Here is a 13,790-nt window from a genome sequence, read left to right on the forward strand (position 1 = left end):
AATGCCTAAAAGGCACACAGAAGAACTACACGTGGAAGACGGCGACGATATACGAATAGGATGAATAAGATAGGATCATATATCGGCGACGATATATGAATAAGATTTAAATGAGAGTGTGCAGCTCTGAAAGCATGAGTGTTGCGCATGATCATGCACACACATAACTGTCTGATAGCTTACAGCTTGTTCATTTGTTGTGTCTCCGTCCGCAGATTATCCGTTTAAAACCCTTCTGCGGTCTTCGGTCATTTCTGACTGGAGAAGTTTACGTTTTGAATTTTTAAAAATCACAGCTTCATCGGAATAGTACGACACTTGGTGACTTTTATGGCACTTGGAATGGGAATACAGAAAAAAAATTGAGGCCATGATTCGAACAGGCTAAGTGGTCGTATAAAATAGTCACACTTGTGGTCATCGGTCAAAAATGACCGACCATAGGAAATTAATGAAATTGACAAAAACACAAAAATGTGTTTACAAGAATTGTACTGCAGTACAATCTACAAATCTGACACAATGCAGAAAAAAGTACACAGCAATGACAGGGTGAAACTCTAAAACATCAGGAGTGCAAAACCAACACTCACACACACAGGTTTACATTTGTGAAAAGTGGGGACATCCCATAGGCGTAATGGTTTTTATACTGTACAGACCGTATATTCTATTGCCCTTTACCAACCCTACCCCTAAACCTACCCCTTACAGGAGACTTTGTGCTATTTCAGATTTTCAATATTAGCTAAATTTGTAAGACCACTTTCCAGCACTATTCCACCTCTTTTTAAAGTCTGTTAGAAAGATGTGTAGCCCAACTAATGTGCCCACAATTATTTGGGACGCAATTAGGAACCTCTATCTTCAAAAACAATCAATAATTTATGCTGGTATTTGTTAGAGTTTGCAGGCTTCAAAGGATTTTCTCATTAATAATGTAATATTGGTGTGCCTGGTTAGAATGACAGTATGGAGATCAAGCTCTATCAAGCTCCAAATTCTAGGTTCTAGAAATTCCCTACCAAAATTAATATGCAAAGAGGACAAAGGGTTGTAAAATATGGTTTATAAAGTTTTAAAAATTGATATTTTCCTTTCACAAATGCATCAATTCACTTCACAAGGCCTTTATTAACTCCCGGAAATTCTCCCGGAACTGACGGGGGCAGGCAGAGCATATGCCTGGAAGTGTTTCAGTCGGTCCTCAAAGTGTAAAGAAGAAGAAAAAATGCCTAAAAGGCACACAGAAGAACTACACGTGGAAGACGGCGATGATATACGAATAGGATGAATAAGATAGGATCATATATCGGCGACGATATATGAATACGATTTAAATGAGAGTGTGCAGCTCTGAAAGCATGAGTGTTGCGCATGATCATGCACACACATAACTGTCTGATAGCTTACAGCTTGTTCATTTGTTGTGTCTCCGTCCGCAGATTATCCGTTTAAAACCCTTCTGCGGTCTTCGGTCATTTCTGACCGGAGAAGTTTACGTTTTGAATTTTTAAAAATCACAGCTTCATCGGAATAGTACGACACTTGGTGACTTTTATGGCACTTGGAATGGGAATACAGAAAAAAAATTGAGGCCATGATTCGAACAGGCTAAGTGGTCGTATAAAATAGTCACACTTGTGGTCATCGGTCAAAAATGACCGACCATAGGAAATTAATGAAATTGACAAAAACACAAAAATGTGTTTACAAGAATTGTACTGCAGTACAATCTACAAATCTGACACAATGCAGAAAAAAGTACACAGCAATGACAGGGTGAAACTCTAAAACATCAGGAGTGCAAAACCAACACTCACACACACAGGTTTACATTTGTGAAAAGTGGGGACATCCCATAGGCGTAATGGTTTTTATACTGTACAGACCGTATATTCTATTGCCCTTTACCAACCCTACCCGCAATAATTAAACTACAATGCAGTACAAAAGTGGACAGCAAGGAAGGTGTTACACTCTAAAACATCAAGAGTGCAAAACAGACACACTCACTCAAACACACACTCACAGACAAACATACACAATTATACACACTCAAATGAATTGGTATGGCTATAACCATATAGCCAAAACGAGTCAGAAAACTAAAATAAGAGGTTGAAATCAGATCAAACCCAGAAGGATTAAGCTCTGATAAAACATTTCTGTTCATTTTTGTTACATTTTTATAGAATTTTAATGTTTTGTGTAACAAAATGCTTTATCTGTGTTCAGGCTTGACTGTAGTAATAATAAAAAAATTATTTGCCATGGCCTCCCGAACGGTCTGATCTGCCATGGCCCCCTGAGTTCCCTGCTCCGCCATGGCCTCCTAGTCTGCCTAGTCTGAGTCTCCCTTGTCTGGAATTGTGCGTTGATCCCCGTGTCCTACATGTGATTTCCCTGTTGAAGAAAATAAAGTCTATGTTTATTCTGGATTCTCCTTTGTCTCCTCGCTCCTTCACAGTAGGCACACCGTGACACACCTCAGCTATTTAACATGCATTTACTGACACTGCAGAAATATGGTTAATGATATTTAATATTAATGTCATGAAAATTGTTATAGGATACTTATAGCCTATTAAATATTGGTTCAAAATAAAGGCAATAAGTCAATTTTATAAAGGTTTTCTAATACTATAGTTAACTCTGGATTCAAGAATTAGCTTTTCATTAGGACAACTACAAAGGACAATTGAATAGTTCTAATAAACTTTAATTGCAGAAAAATATGAATTCAGTAATTAAGAGCCTGCAATATAATGGAATATTAACATTGTTAAATGCATTTTAAGTATTCAAAAATATAATTTGTTTTCGTCTGTTATTTATTAATAAATAATTTATTTCAATTGCCCTAAACTCAGCAAAACATTTATGGGGGACTGTGTGGGTCAGATGGGCTGAATATGACATATGACCACGATATGAGAAATTTTATTTCATGATATCTAAATTATATATATATAATAGGCAATATTATAAATATATGTATAGATATATAGGCCTGTAATATACTGACATATCTGGTTTTCACCCACCTGTTTAAGTTCACTTAAGCCATAACTGACTGTATTTACATATATTTACAGATACTCCACAAGATGGACATTTTGACAGTTGTGTGTGTCTATTTGACAAATGCGCAAGGAGAACTGATCCGCAGAACTGGGATCATGCGGGCGAGTGGCCGAGAGAGCGTGTTATTCCGCCTATCTGTCTAGCCTTCACTTGCTGCAAGTTAATCAATAACAAATTGTGATTGGATGGTAATTTTGTTCTGCGCCAAACTTAGTTACCTTTGATTAGGCTGTTCTCGCATGACAGAACACTTTTACTACTCGCTCTGATCACCCAGTCGTAAATACATTTTGAAATATGGGACAAAACATGATTTTTTCAAAATAAGTCAGGGCACTAAATATAGAGCTGAAATACGGGACTGTCCCAGGAAAAACGGGACGTCTGGCCACCCCATCAAGACAGGTTGGAAAGATTGTATTTACGAGTTGAATGCACATGAATGCCACCTCAAAGTCATAATTATGGAAGTTCTGGTCACTGCTCTTGATTGAATAGCTTTTGTAACTTTAATAAAGATTAATCTTTAATTTATACAGTCAAATATGCAATGCTGTTTTACATTTCATTACTTTATTCAATTTCTGTACCTGAAAACTATTGTTAGACCTACCTAAAAAACCCTGAAAATTACTGTTTATTTTATTTGTATCTTTACTCTATTGTATTTATTTGTGCTGTTGCTTGTAGTTAGATAGATTATTCTTATTTTCTTTATTTTTATTTGACGGTATAGTTTTTGCCTAAACATAGCACATACCGAACCGTGAGTAAGTTGAACCATTCCACCCCTACTTTCTTCTCTGTAGCACGAGGTCACGCTTTCCGGGAGTGGGGGTCAATTTGTCACACCATCACCCTGTTTGGACTGTGTTTGGCTTTCTAGTTTTGTTCTTTGACCTAGTTTCTGTTTCCCCTTTATTACTTCAGTTAGTTCATCTGTGTCTTGTTAATTATCCTCATTTGTCTACGTACTTAAGTTGCACCTTCAGACACTCTTTGTCTGTTCACCGTTTACATTGTATGTTTCCCTGCCTGTTTGGATTATCTCTTGTGTGGATTATTGTGATTAAACTTCGTGTTGGAATTTATTAATCTTCGAGTCTTCTTCAACACACCGTGATAGAATTCAGACACTGAATACATGGGAAGGGTCACATATGTTCCCGTCCTCACCATCATGACACGAAAATACTAATAAAACTTAGTTTTGGAAAAATACTTTGTATTACAAATCTTTATATTATTTAGCTTTCTATTAATGCAATACAATGGCTTTCCAGTGGCTTACATTGTTGGCATTTAAAGTTGAGCATTTAGTGAGTAATTTACACCAAAACAAAAGATAACATCTATGCTTTCTTGTCCGAAAACATGATTTTTGTCTTAAATTTCATAATAAAGTCAGACAAGCTCAGTACTGACTTCTTTTTTTGTCAGTTTATTTTCATGAAATGGAATGGGTATAAAGGATTGTGGGTGATTGAAGGTTGTGAAGGATACATCCCATGCATCCTTCAAATTAAGCTGAACAAAGGATGCGAAACGAAGGTTGTTCTAGGGGCTTGTGCGATTAAATGAATACAGGCGACACCAAAATTGGGTGAAAAGCCATGAACAGACTCTAGCTTTTACTGAACTCGCAAAAGGTCTAACTCTTAAAGGGGAAAACCCCACCACAGTCACAAAAAAAACATTCTGAAAGACATGGCCGTTGCTAGGCCATTTTTAGGTGGGCTATAGCTCTAAAAACCTAAAATGACTACTCAGCTCCCCTAAAATTTTGCGATTAGCTCCATAAACTGTGCACGAATTTGTGATCTTCTCAGTCCCCTTTAAATTTCATATGAAAACGGCGGCAAACTTTGATCGGCTCCTCCCCGTCTTTCAGCGCGCTCTTTTTCAATCCACAGAATGCTGCGGCGCAGAGCGAGAAACAGAGGACAAGGTGTGTGTTTAACGATAGATTGTTATAATATCTGCATCTGTGCAATTCTTTGTCATAAATCCAGTTTACAAAATATCATGGGGGAGCAATAATTGGTTCCCCATCTACTGTAGCCTAAGTTTTCACTGCGTTCACCCCTCATCACACCATAGCTGTTTCCTCCAGCGAAAATGAAGCACATATGAACGCATACTTTATAAAACGATCATGTTGCCATTTTCATTTGAAAATGTAACTTTCAATAAAATACATATTCCAGTGCATGTGGCAAAGAGGTTTGCATACTCGAGCTAAGGAAAGAGGGTTGTACTAGAAATGCATACAGAAATATTTTGTGTTTGTACAGTAAACATAGGGTGACCATATTTTAGTTTTCAAAACAGAGGATAATGGGGGGGGGGATAATGTCACAAAACTTAACATCTACCACAGTTTTATCATAGGTAGAATGCAAAATGTTTCAATTCAAGCATTTCAGTCAAATGTAATTTATGCAATATTTAAAAACTTTAATCCACGCGAGAAAATCAACCCGCCACAACAGTTCAAACTCAGCCCAATTCGGTGGAAAAAATGCAGATTTGGCAACCCTGCATCATACACAAGCTGCATTCAAAGTGATATAAATACTCCGCATATGGATATCGGCTCCCTGATGCGCGAAAATTATATGCAATATTAGAATTTTTGTGTGAGCAGGCAGTTATGGTCACAAATTGGGAGCGGGATTAAGAAACCAGTCACGAGCAGGGCTTTAATACAAAAATGCACACAATGAATGGCGATTATAGAAAGTAAAAGCCGAATCCCGTACATTTTGGGCGATTTAGAAATCCCGGCCGGACGCATTTTTTTTAAGTCCAAAAAGAGGACATGTCCGGGGAAAAAAGGACGTATGGTCACCCTAGTAAACAGGTTGTGTGTGTGAGATCATGAAGACTTGAATTTGGCTTATTCAGTACTCAAATATGTTACCTATCTATGCAATACAGTGGAATATTGCAATAAGTTTAGTATACGACCCCTATTAATCAAAATTTTTTTATTTTATTTTATATATACAGTATAGTATATATATATATATATATATATATATATTATTATTAGGCTATTAATTATTATTATTATTATACCCTCACTGGGGGCTGAGCCCCCTTAAAATGAAAATCCTTGAATCGCCCCTGCTGAAAGAGAAAACATTACAAACACTCTATGTGAATTCTGTCACATCCTTAAATGTATGCCGCCACACTGTCTTCCAAGGATCCTTCCGATTGAGATGGCCTTCAGCGACGTTTGATGACATACGCAGCCTTCATAGGATGGCTTTCTCTTTGAGAAGCACCCATCAGTTGTACACTTGTTCTTGCAGTGCATTTTGGAAATTAATAAGTACGCTCAATAATGTTGACTATGGTTTCAGACATCACTATAAGTGACTGTCCTCTTAAATAGTGCACAATGTAAGGGTATAAGGGGTGATTTCAGGCACAGTCTAAAACAATCTGGCTGCAGCTGAAATGGCATATTCTGATTGGGTACCTCTTTAGTGTACTGTGTACTGTACTGTGATCGCTAAAAAGTAGTTTCTATATAGCAAGAATGTAATCCCTGTGGATTATTGCCATTTACAGCTCACACATGGTATGGAAAAGTGTCCATTAGTTGCACATTGCAAAATCTCATTGAAAGTATAGTAATTCGTTACTTTTAAATGTTTTTTATTAAAATTAAAATGTTTTTATATAAAGATCTATAAACGTATTTATACTTAACATTTTACAATTCCAGTACTGTTCTATATTTTTTAATGTTATTATTGCGTATCTGAATTTTGAGGTGCAAGGGATGTAAACTTCTCATTTAATAATTTAGCTGTAAGTGAATAATTCTCATGCTTTTGGTTTTGTACAATTTGAAGGATTGAAGGCTCACAATACAATATGAAGTAACTCACATCTTTTGAATTATACAAGATGGATGACACTTTTATGTTTTTTCCTGAAGCCAAAGAAAGACATATTCTGAATGATGATGGGATTCAATGTTCTGATGTGAATCTCTGTGGATGGATATATATATATCTGTCAGGATAACAATGGGAAACTCCCCAAAACCAGTCTCACACAGAGAAAAACATAAAGAGGAGTACAAAAAGAGAAATTGTATTTAAGTTGAAGCATTGGCACTGTGTGAAAATGGTAATATTAAATGTAAAATTAAAACATTTAATTGTACTCACCTTTATTCTACATTTCTTCTTAAGTTAGTCGCTGATGGGTTGAAATATTTATGGATATTCATTACTAGCACTCTCAAGGATCTTTTCATTAAGAACAGCCACTAATGGACAAATGCAAATTAGAAATGGATAGGTGAGCATCCCTTCTTCTTTCTTTAGTAGGCAATGTGAATCTTATCAAAATAGTGATTCTGTCAAAATGTTTATATCTTTTTCAGCACATTCCAGTCTGTATTAATAAATGCTTTTTAACCAGTTTGAATCAGCAATTGAGTGGGTTCTTCTGGTATGGCAAGCCAGCCCGCATTAGGAGATCAGTTTTTCAGCTTAGTTATTTTCTGTGTTATATCTGGGCATGTAACATTATTAAATTGCTCTACCGGGTTGGCTTTATAGGTCTTGACATGTGCACCCCCTGCGTTCATACCGAGCTATCTTACTCCTATTGTTCTTTACTCCCCATGATTTGCTCTCAGCTTCCTATTGAGGTATACAAAATTTTGAATAACCCAGTAGTTAATAATACTGTTGTTTTGCATCAGTTAAAAAAAATGTCCTACGCAAACCCTTGGTTCATATGTTGTCTTTCACTGTTGGTCAACTAAAGGTCTCCGATGACTTATATGAAAATTAAGTATTTTCATCTTTTTCATCCCTGTCAGCTAAATTCAACCTGCCTAATACTCATCTTTTTCATTTTTCCAAATTTTATTCAAAAGCTGTTCTTAATAATTTTTTTACTCTTGACCCTGGCCAAAGATGGCTAATATCATTATTTATGTTAAAATTAGTTCCTTATCCCCATCTCACTCATTTAATGACAAACAACAGGCACAGTGGGGGTGGTGTCAGGCTAAACATAAATAGAACATAAAAGTTCAAAACAGGGAAAAAATTGTCCAAGAGGGGTGGCCAAGGGGTGTCCAAAATGAACAGTGGGTATGGTGTCCTCATTGTGCTGGGGAATTGTGAAGAAGAGACAGTGTTCAGTCAGGAAGGGTCCAGGGCAGAGGGCGGGGTCTGGAGACCACATGCAATTACAGAAGGTCGTCTTTCCAGGCCTGTGGTTCTTGCAGTGAATAGTGGCCCGGCATCCTAGCCGGTCTATGGCGTTACGCATGATTCTCCAATCCGGATCATGGTCCTTCGCATTCCCTTCCTGGACCCACGAGGACACCAACATGCATGCATGGGGGAAAGAGACTGGAGATCATTTGCATTCACATACACCTACATTACACACTGCATGAAAAAAGGCAATTTTTGAAATGGCATAATAAAAGCCCTTTAAGGACTCTTATTTTGTATTGTTTTGGTTACTATTGATTCTGTGTTTGCTTCATGTGTTCAGTTCCTCTTTGCCTTGTGCCTGGTTTATTCCCATAGTTACCCTTGTTTGTCACAATAGTTACCATGCCAACTAATCACCCACATATGTCCCTTGTCAGCCCCAGGTTTTCTTGTCTATATAACCCCCAGTGTTTTCCCATGTAATTTGTCAGGTCTTGCAGATCAGAGATATTTCAGAGCCGCTCAGTTTGTGCATGCCACTGTGGCATCCTGACTGGATGCTGGAGTATTATATTGACTTTGCACTGCAACTGAGTGGCTTTGCATTTACTGTGGAAGTTGCAGAGGAGGAAAGTGGCACTCCTCCAGTAGCCCCCTAGTACCTTGTCCCATCATGGCTGCCACTCCAGAGCCTTGTCCCATCATGAACACCACTCCAGATTTTCGTCCTGTCATCACCAGCGCCTTGTCCTGTCATGGCAGCCACACCAGAGTCCCCAGCTGTCATGGCCATCACGCCAGAGTTCCTATGTGCACCTTTGCAGAATGTACAGCCAAGGTGAATTGTGAGAAATCAGCCACAAGCGGCAGGTTAGTCTGGAGGTATCTAGTGCTCTCAATCCCAGCGGACTCTGCTCTCAAGCCCAGTGAACTGTAGTCCTGTTATGCAATGCCCGATGGCACCAAAGGTCCTTCCACCATTGGCTGCGCTTTCTGCGATGGCTGTCGCCATCTTATGTCTGTGGGCTGTGTACACTTCTCTTGACCCTCCTGAGGTGGCAACCACCTTCTGCTCCATCTGTTCTGCCTCAATGGTCACCTGCTTTCCCTGAGCCACCTTGGTGGTTTCTAGCTCTGCCTGCTCTGCCATGGTGGACTTCAACTCCATCTGCTCCACCATAAGGATCCTCAGTCCCATCTGATCTGCTGTGGTGGTCTTCTGCTCTGCCTTGGGGATGTTTGATCCCATCTGCTCGGCTGTGGTGATCTTCTGCTCCACTGTGGGGATCTTCGGTCCTGTCTGCTCTGCTGTAGTGGTCTTCTGCTTCACTGTGGGTGTTTTCAGACTCGTTGGCTGCGCCCTGACCACCTGCTTCACCAAGTCCACCCTGGCCACCTGCTCTGTCAGCTCCTCTCTGGCCCTCTACCCCACTAGCTCCACCCTGGCTTCTTGCCTGACTGGCTCTGTCCTGGACACCAGCTCCTCCAAGACGACCTTGACTCCCACATTGGGTCGGTGGTTAGCACTGTTGTCTCACAGCAAGAAGGTCCCTGGTTCAAGCCCAGGCAGGGACCGGAGGCCTTTCTGTGTGGAGTTTGAATGTTCTCCCTGTGTCAGTGTGGGTTTATGCCGGGTACTCCGGTTTCCTCCCACAGCCCAAAGACATGCAGGTTAGGTGATTTGAAGATTCAAAATTCTAGATGTTGTCTTATTGGGACAAAGCCCTCCCTTTAGAGTAACAATCATGCAGTGTGAATTATCAAAGACGCGATCTGAGGGAATTGCCGACGACGCCCGCAAAATATTTGGCATAATCCTCTTCTGTATATGCTGTATTCATCGTGCTGTTCGGAAATATAACCATAAAACTTAAACATTACTCATATTAGCATGAGACTGATGTGACAGAAATATAATGGTTAAATTTATACGGCCAGGGATTTTAAGTAACTCTAAGCGGAATGTAACCTAACAAAAATAACCAGATTAATAATTAAACACTGGAGCTAATTGACAGGTCTGTTATATAAATGTTCATGATAAATGTTCAATGTTATATTTTCTTCTGTGAATTAGTGGGTTGAGCTGATAATGTTGGAGCTTGCATCTGGCTGAATGAATATTTAATTGCCTTAATTTACTAATTAGCAGATTATGTGAGGTATCACAGAGAGACTCCAGCAGTTACCCATTCGACCTCCTGCCTCTTCCTTCTCTCCTCTTCCTCTATTATCTTCCGTTTTCTCTGTCTGAGCCTGACATCTGTCAATTTACATCCTATCTCTCTCTCAATCCCTCCCCCTCCGCCTGCAGATATCTGTCTGCTCTGTTAAGATGCTTTTACAGACGATTATTGTCCCTGTCCATGGGATCAAATCTATGAGGCACAAAAGAGCTCAGATCATGAGATTTAATGCTGTAGCGTATTTTAGAGCTATACATACATTTTGGGGTTATTAGTGAATTAGAATTAGAAATGTCCAGGAATTATTTAAATGATAGTTTAAGACCATGTTTAATGCCTATTTTTGACACAACAGGAGTTGACATTAAATCCTTACACACTAATGATTCAAGCTTAATTCTTCCTGACCCATTGAAGTGTTTACAATATTGTCCATGATCAGTCTCAGTGGATAAGTCACTTAAATCCACATAATAATTTTATTTTTGGCCTTAATATAGACATTTTGGTGTGATGGTCTAGTGGTAACATCTATGCTTTTTGACTTTGTATATTTCCCAGTTCTAATTCCGCCCACATGTAACTTATTTTAATAAAACAAAATACAGATATGTGTGTGAATATCAATAGTGGCGATACATTTTGCTTTTATCATTTTGCTTTTATCGTTTTTTTGACTTTACAAGAATGGATAGCGAGCTGTTGCCGCTCCAGAAAAATGTAGATTGGAGTGAGTCTCTATGTGGCTGTTCAAGAGAGAACATCACACTCTTGCCTTCGGCCAAAGAGCACAACATTAAAAATAACAAATTCCAGTGCCGGATCATCACTCATTATAACACATGAAAACTCTGCTCGGTCACCATGGTCTTTGTGCAAAGGTCCCACTTTTTTGATCACACAGAACAGAAGGAAACAGTTGAAACAGTGTAAATGTCAAGCTACAAATACATTAAAAATATATGTATTAAACATACTAAAAAATTCTGCAAGCCTAAAGTGATTTGGGTTGCACTTTATTTTACAGTGTGTGCACTTAAAGTATACATAACTAAAAAAGTACTGCGTAATGTAAGGTAACTACATGGTTAAGGTTATATTTTGGGGTAGGTTCAGGGTTAGTACCAGTTATTACCCAGATATTGTAATTGCTATGATAAATACATACATAATAAAAGTGCTAGCTTAATTTTGAATAACAAATAGAAAATGAAATAAAACCTAAAATAACCTTGCAGGATACAGATATGTGATGTTTTTAAAACCCTCTGGAAGAAGATGTAGGCAGGACTAAGCACAGACTCAAAAAGTCTGCTGGGTGAGTGGAGGATTAAAATTGGTTAAATGGGGAGCGAGAGAGGATGGATGGAGGGAGGGAGGAAGGGAGGGGTCTGGACAAACCACACACATCACTGAGATCATACACACGCTGTGGCATTTACTCAGAGTTTAGAGTCAGCAGTGCCCTGCTCCTGCAGTATGATAACATTTTTGCTCACGTTTATGTTGAAACTGAGTTTGAGGGAATAATTTCCACACTCTCAACATCTGTCTGAACATCAGTGTGTGTGTCAGCAGTGACTAGGTGAGTGATCTCTTGTTCTGTCTTTGATGTGTGTTTAATGAGTGCTTTACATTAGTCATTGATGGAGCACAGCCTTTCTATTCTTTATGAGTCTTAAAGATGTTTTGGTGAGGTTTAAGCTTGCTTTTGTGGAAGCTTGTCTTTGTCATGGTACTGTCATTTACAAGTTGCATCTTCTATACATTTTATTCAGCATCTGTTTCTAAATTTTCTTTGTGGCTGGGGACGAGATAACAGAACTCATCAACTCTTGATGTCAGTATGTCAGTGACTTCTAACTGCCTGAATAGATTAACATGAAGAACTGAATCATTAATAGATTAATAAGCATCTGTCCCTCCTCGGATCACTAATTTTCTATTTTGCTCTGATTTCTCACTGTCAAATTTTCAAGTTACCTAAGCGTTTTTAAATTGTTGATACCCTTCATATCAAATGTGGGCCAAGCTGCTCTTTAATGCATTTTTTAGTGTGGGTAGATTGCATAATGGTTGCGCACAGGCAGTATATGTGGTTTTGCCTACATAGCCTTCAGGAAAATAAAAGCTGAAGTTTAACATTGTGAGAACCAACAAACATTTCCAAAAAAATAAAAAAATTAAATATCTTATTTAAATAGTTTGTGTGAGGGGTCAGGCCTATTCACACAAAGATAAATGTTCATCACTGTAATTTGTTGAGATAAACATTTATTTATTTGGATTGCCACCTGTTAATGTGAAAAAAAAAATAGAAAGGATTGAACAGCTGTTTGAAAACACAAATACTGCTTGACTTCTTTTATTCCTCTTTGTGACTAGTAGGTGTCAGAAACTGACAGCCTGTTCAGCCTGTCTGCATTTTTTTTTGCATTAATCTGACCAAACAAATGCATGCTGAAATTGAAAGGAATTTTTCATCTTTGTGTGCACAGGTCAGTGTTATGGGATAGATGTTGCATGGCAGTATCTCTCTACCCAAGCCTCGAAATACAACAATGCAAAACAGTAATGTAATGCATTGTAAATAAAATGAACTCTTGCAGTTCAGACTCCACATCTGCACTGGCTATGCATGTCCCAGATTTTGTATCTTCAAATAAAAAGCTAACATGGTGCTTCAACTCTACTGAATATCAAATATGTGAAGTACAAATGCCTCAGGCACAATGAGCTGCATGAGCAGTCTGTGGAAGGTCCTGCGATAGTGTAAACCAGGCTTAAATGAACACTAAATGAAAAGCACACTGAGCACCTCCCATGATGGCTCTGAGTTCAGTTTTGATACTACTTTCTGCCCCAATGTGTGTACTATCCACCCTAAATAGTTTGTGAGGTTAGAGTAGGTTTGTCCCAAAGCACAATATGTTGAAAAGAGCCAAATGCCAAAAGTCCCCAGATGGTCTAGTATTTCCTGTAAGTTTTCGAAGTGACCTACGACTGACAATTAAACATGCTACTTGTTTTTCTCCAATATGGTAGCAAGAATTGTTTGAGGCAAATTTTATGACATAAAATGTGGAGTGTGTATAGGCATGAAGCATGACATTGTAATACCAAAACTACTCATCTGCTCGTTCACTCACTCACTCACGATCAGGACGATCAGTGGGCGTTCATTGCTCATGCATCCGCCAAGAGCAGCCTCAACTCGTCTAGTCCTTCCGACATTTGCCGCTGGCTCTGATGTCTCCTGATCGCTAGTTTTGGGCATACACCACGCCTATCAAGAAGGGTACTATTGGCAGTGGAA

The 13,790-nt window shown here is 38.7% G+C and overlaps 1 protein-coding gene across 1 annotated transcript in view; it reads right to left on the reverse strand.

The window, feature by feature from the left end:
* Nucleotides 1-9,081, reverse strand: part of LOC107575449 (uncharacterized) — a 23,154-nt gene extending 14,073 nt beyond the window's left edge. The window contains exon 1 of the mRNA XM_016261824.1: nucleotides 8,951-9,081. Coding sequence (XP_016117310.1) covers nucleotides 8,951-9,081 — 131 coding nt within the window. The remainder of the gene's footprint in view (nucleotides 1-8,950) is intronic.
* Nucleotides 9,082-13,790: the final 4,709 nt, after the last annotated feature.

This window comes from Sinocyclocheilus grahami, unplaced genomic scaffold (assembly GCF_001515645.1).
Source record: "Sinocyclocheilus grahami isolate Dianchi unplaced genomic scaffold, SAMN03320097.WGS_v1.1 scaffold2649.1, whole genome shotgun sequence".
NCBI classification, from domain to species: Eukaryota; Metazoa; Chordata; class Actinopteri; order Cypriniformes; family Cyprinidae; genus Sinocyclocheilus; species Sinocyclocheilus grahami.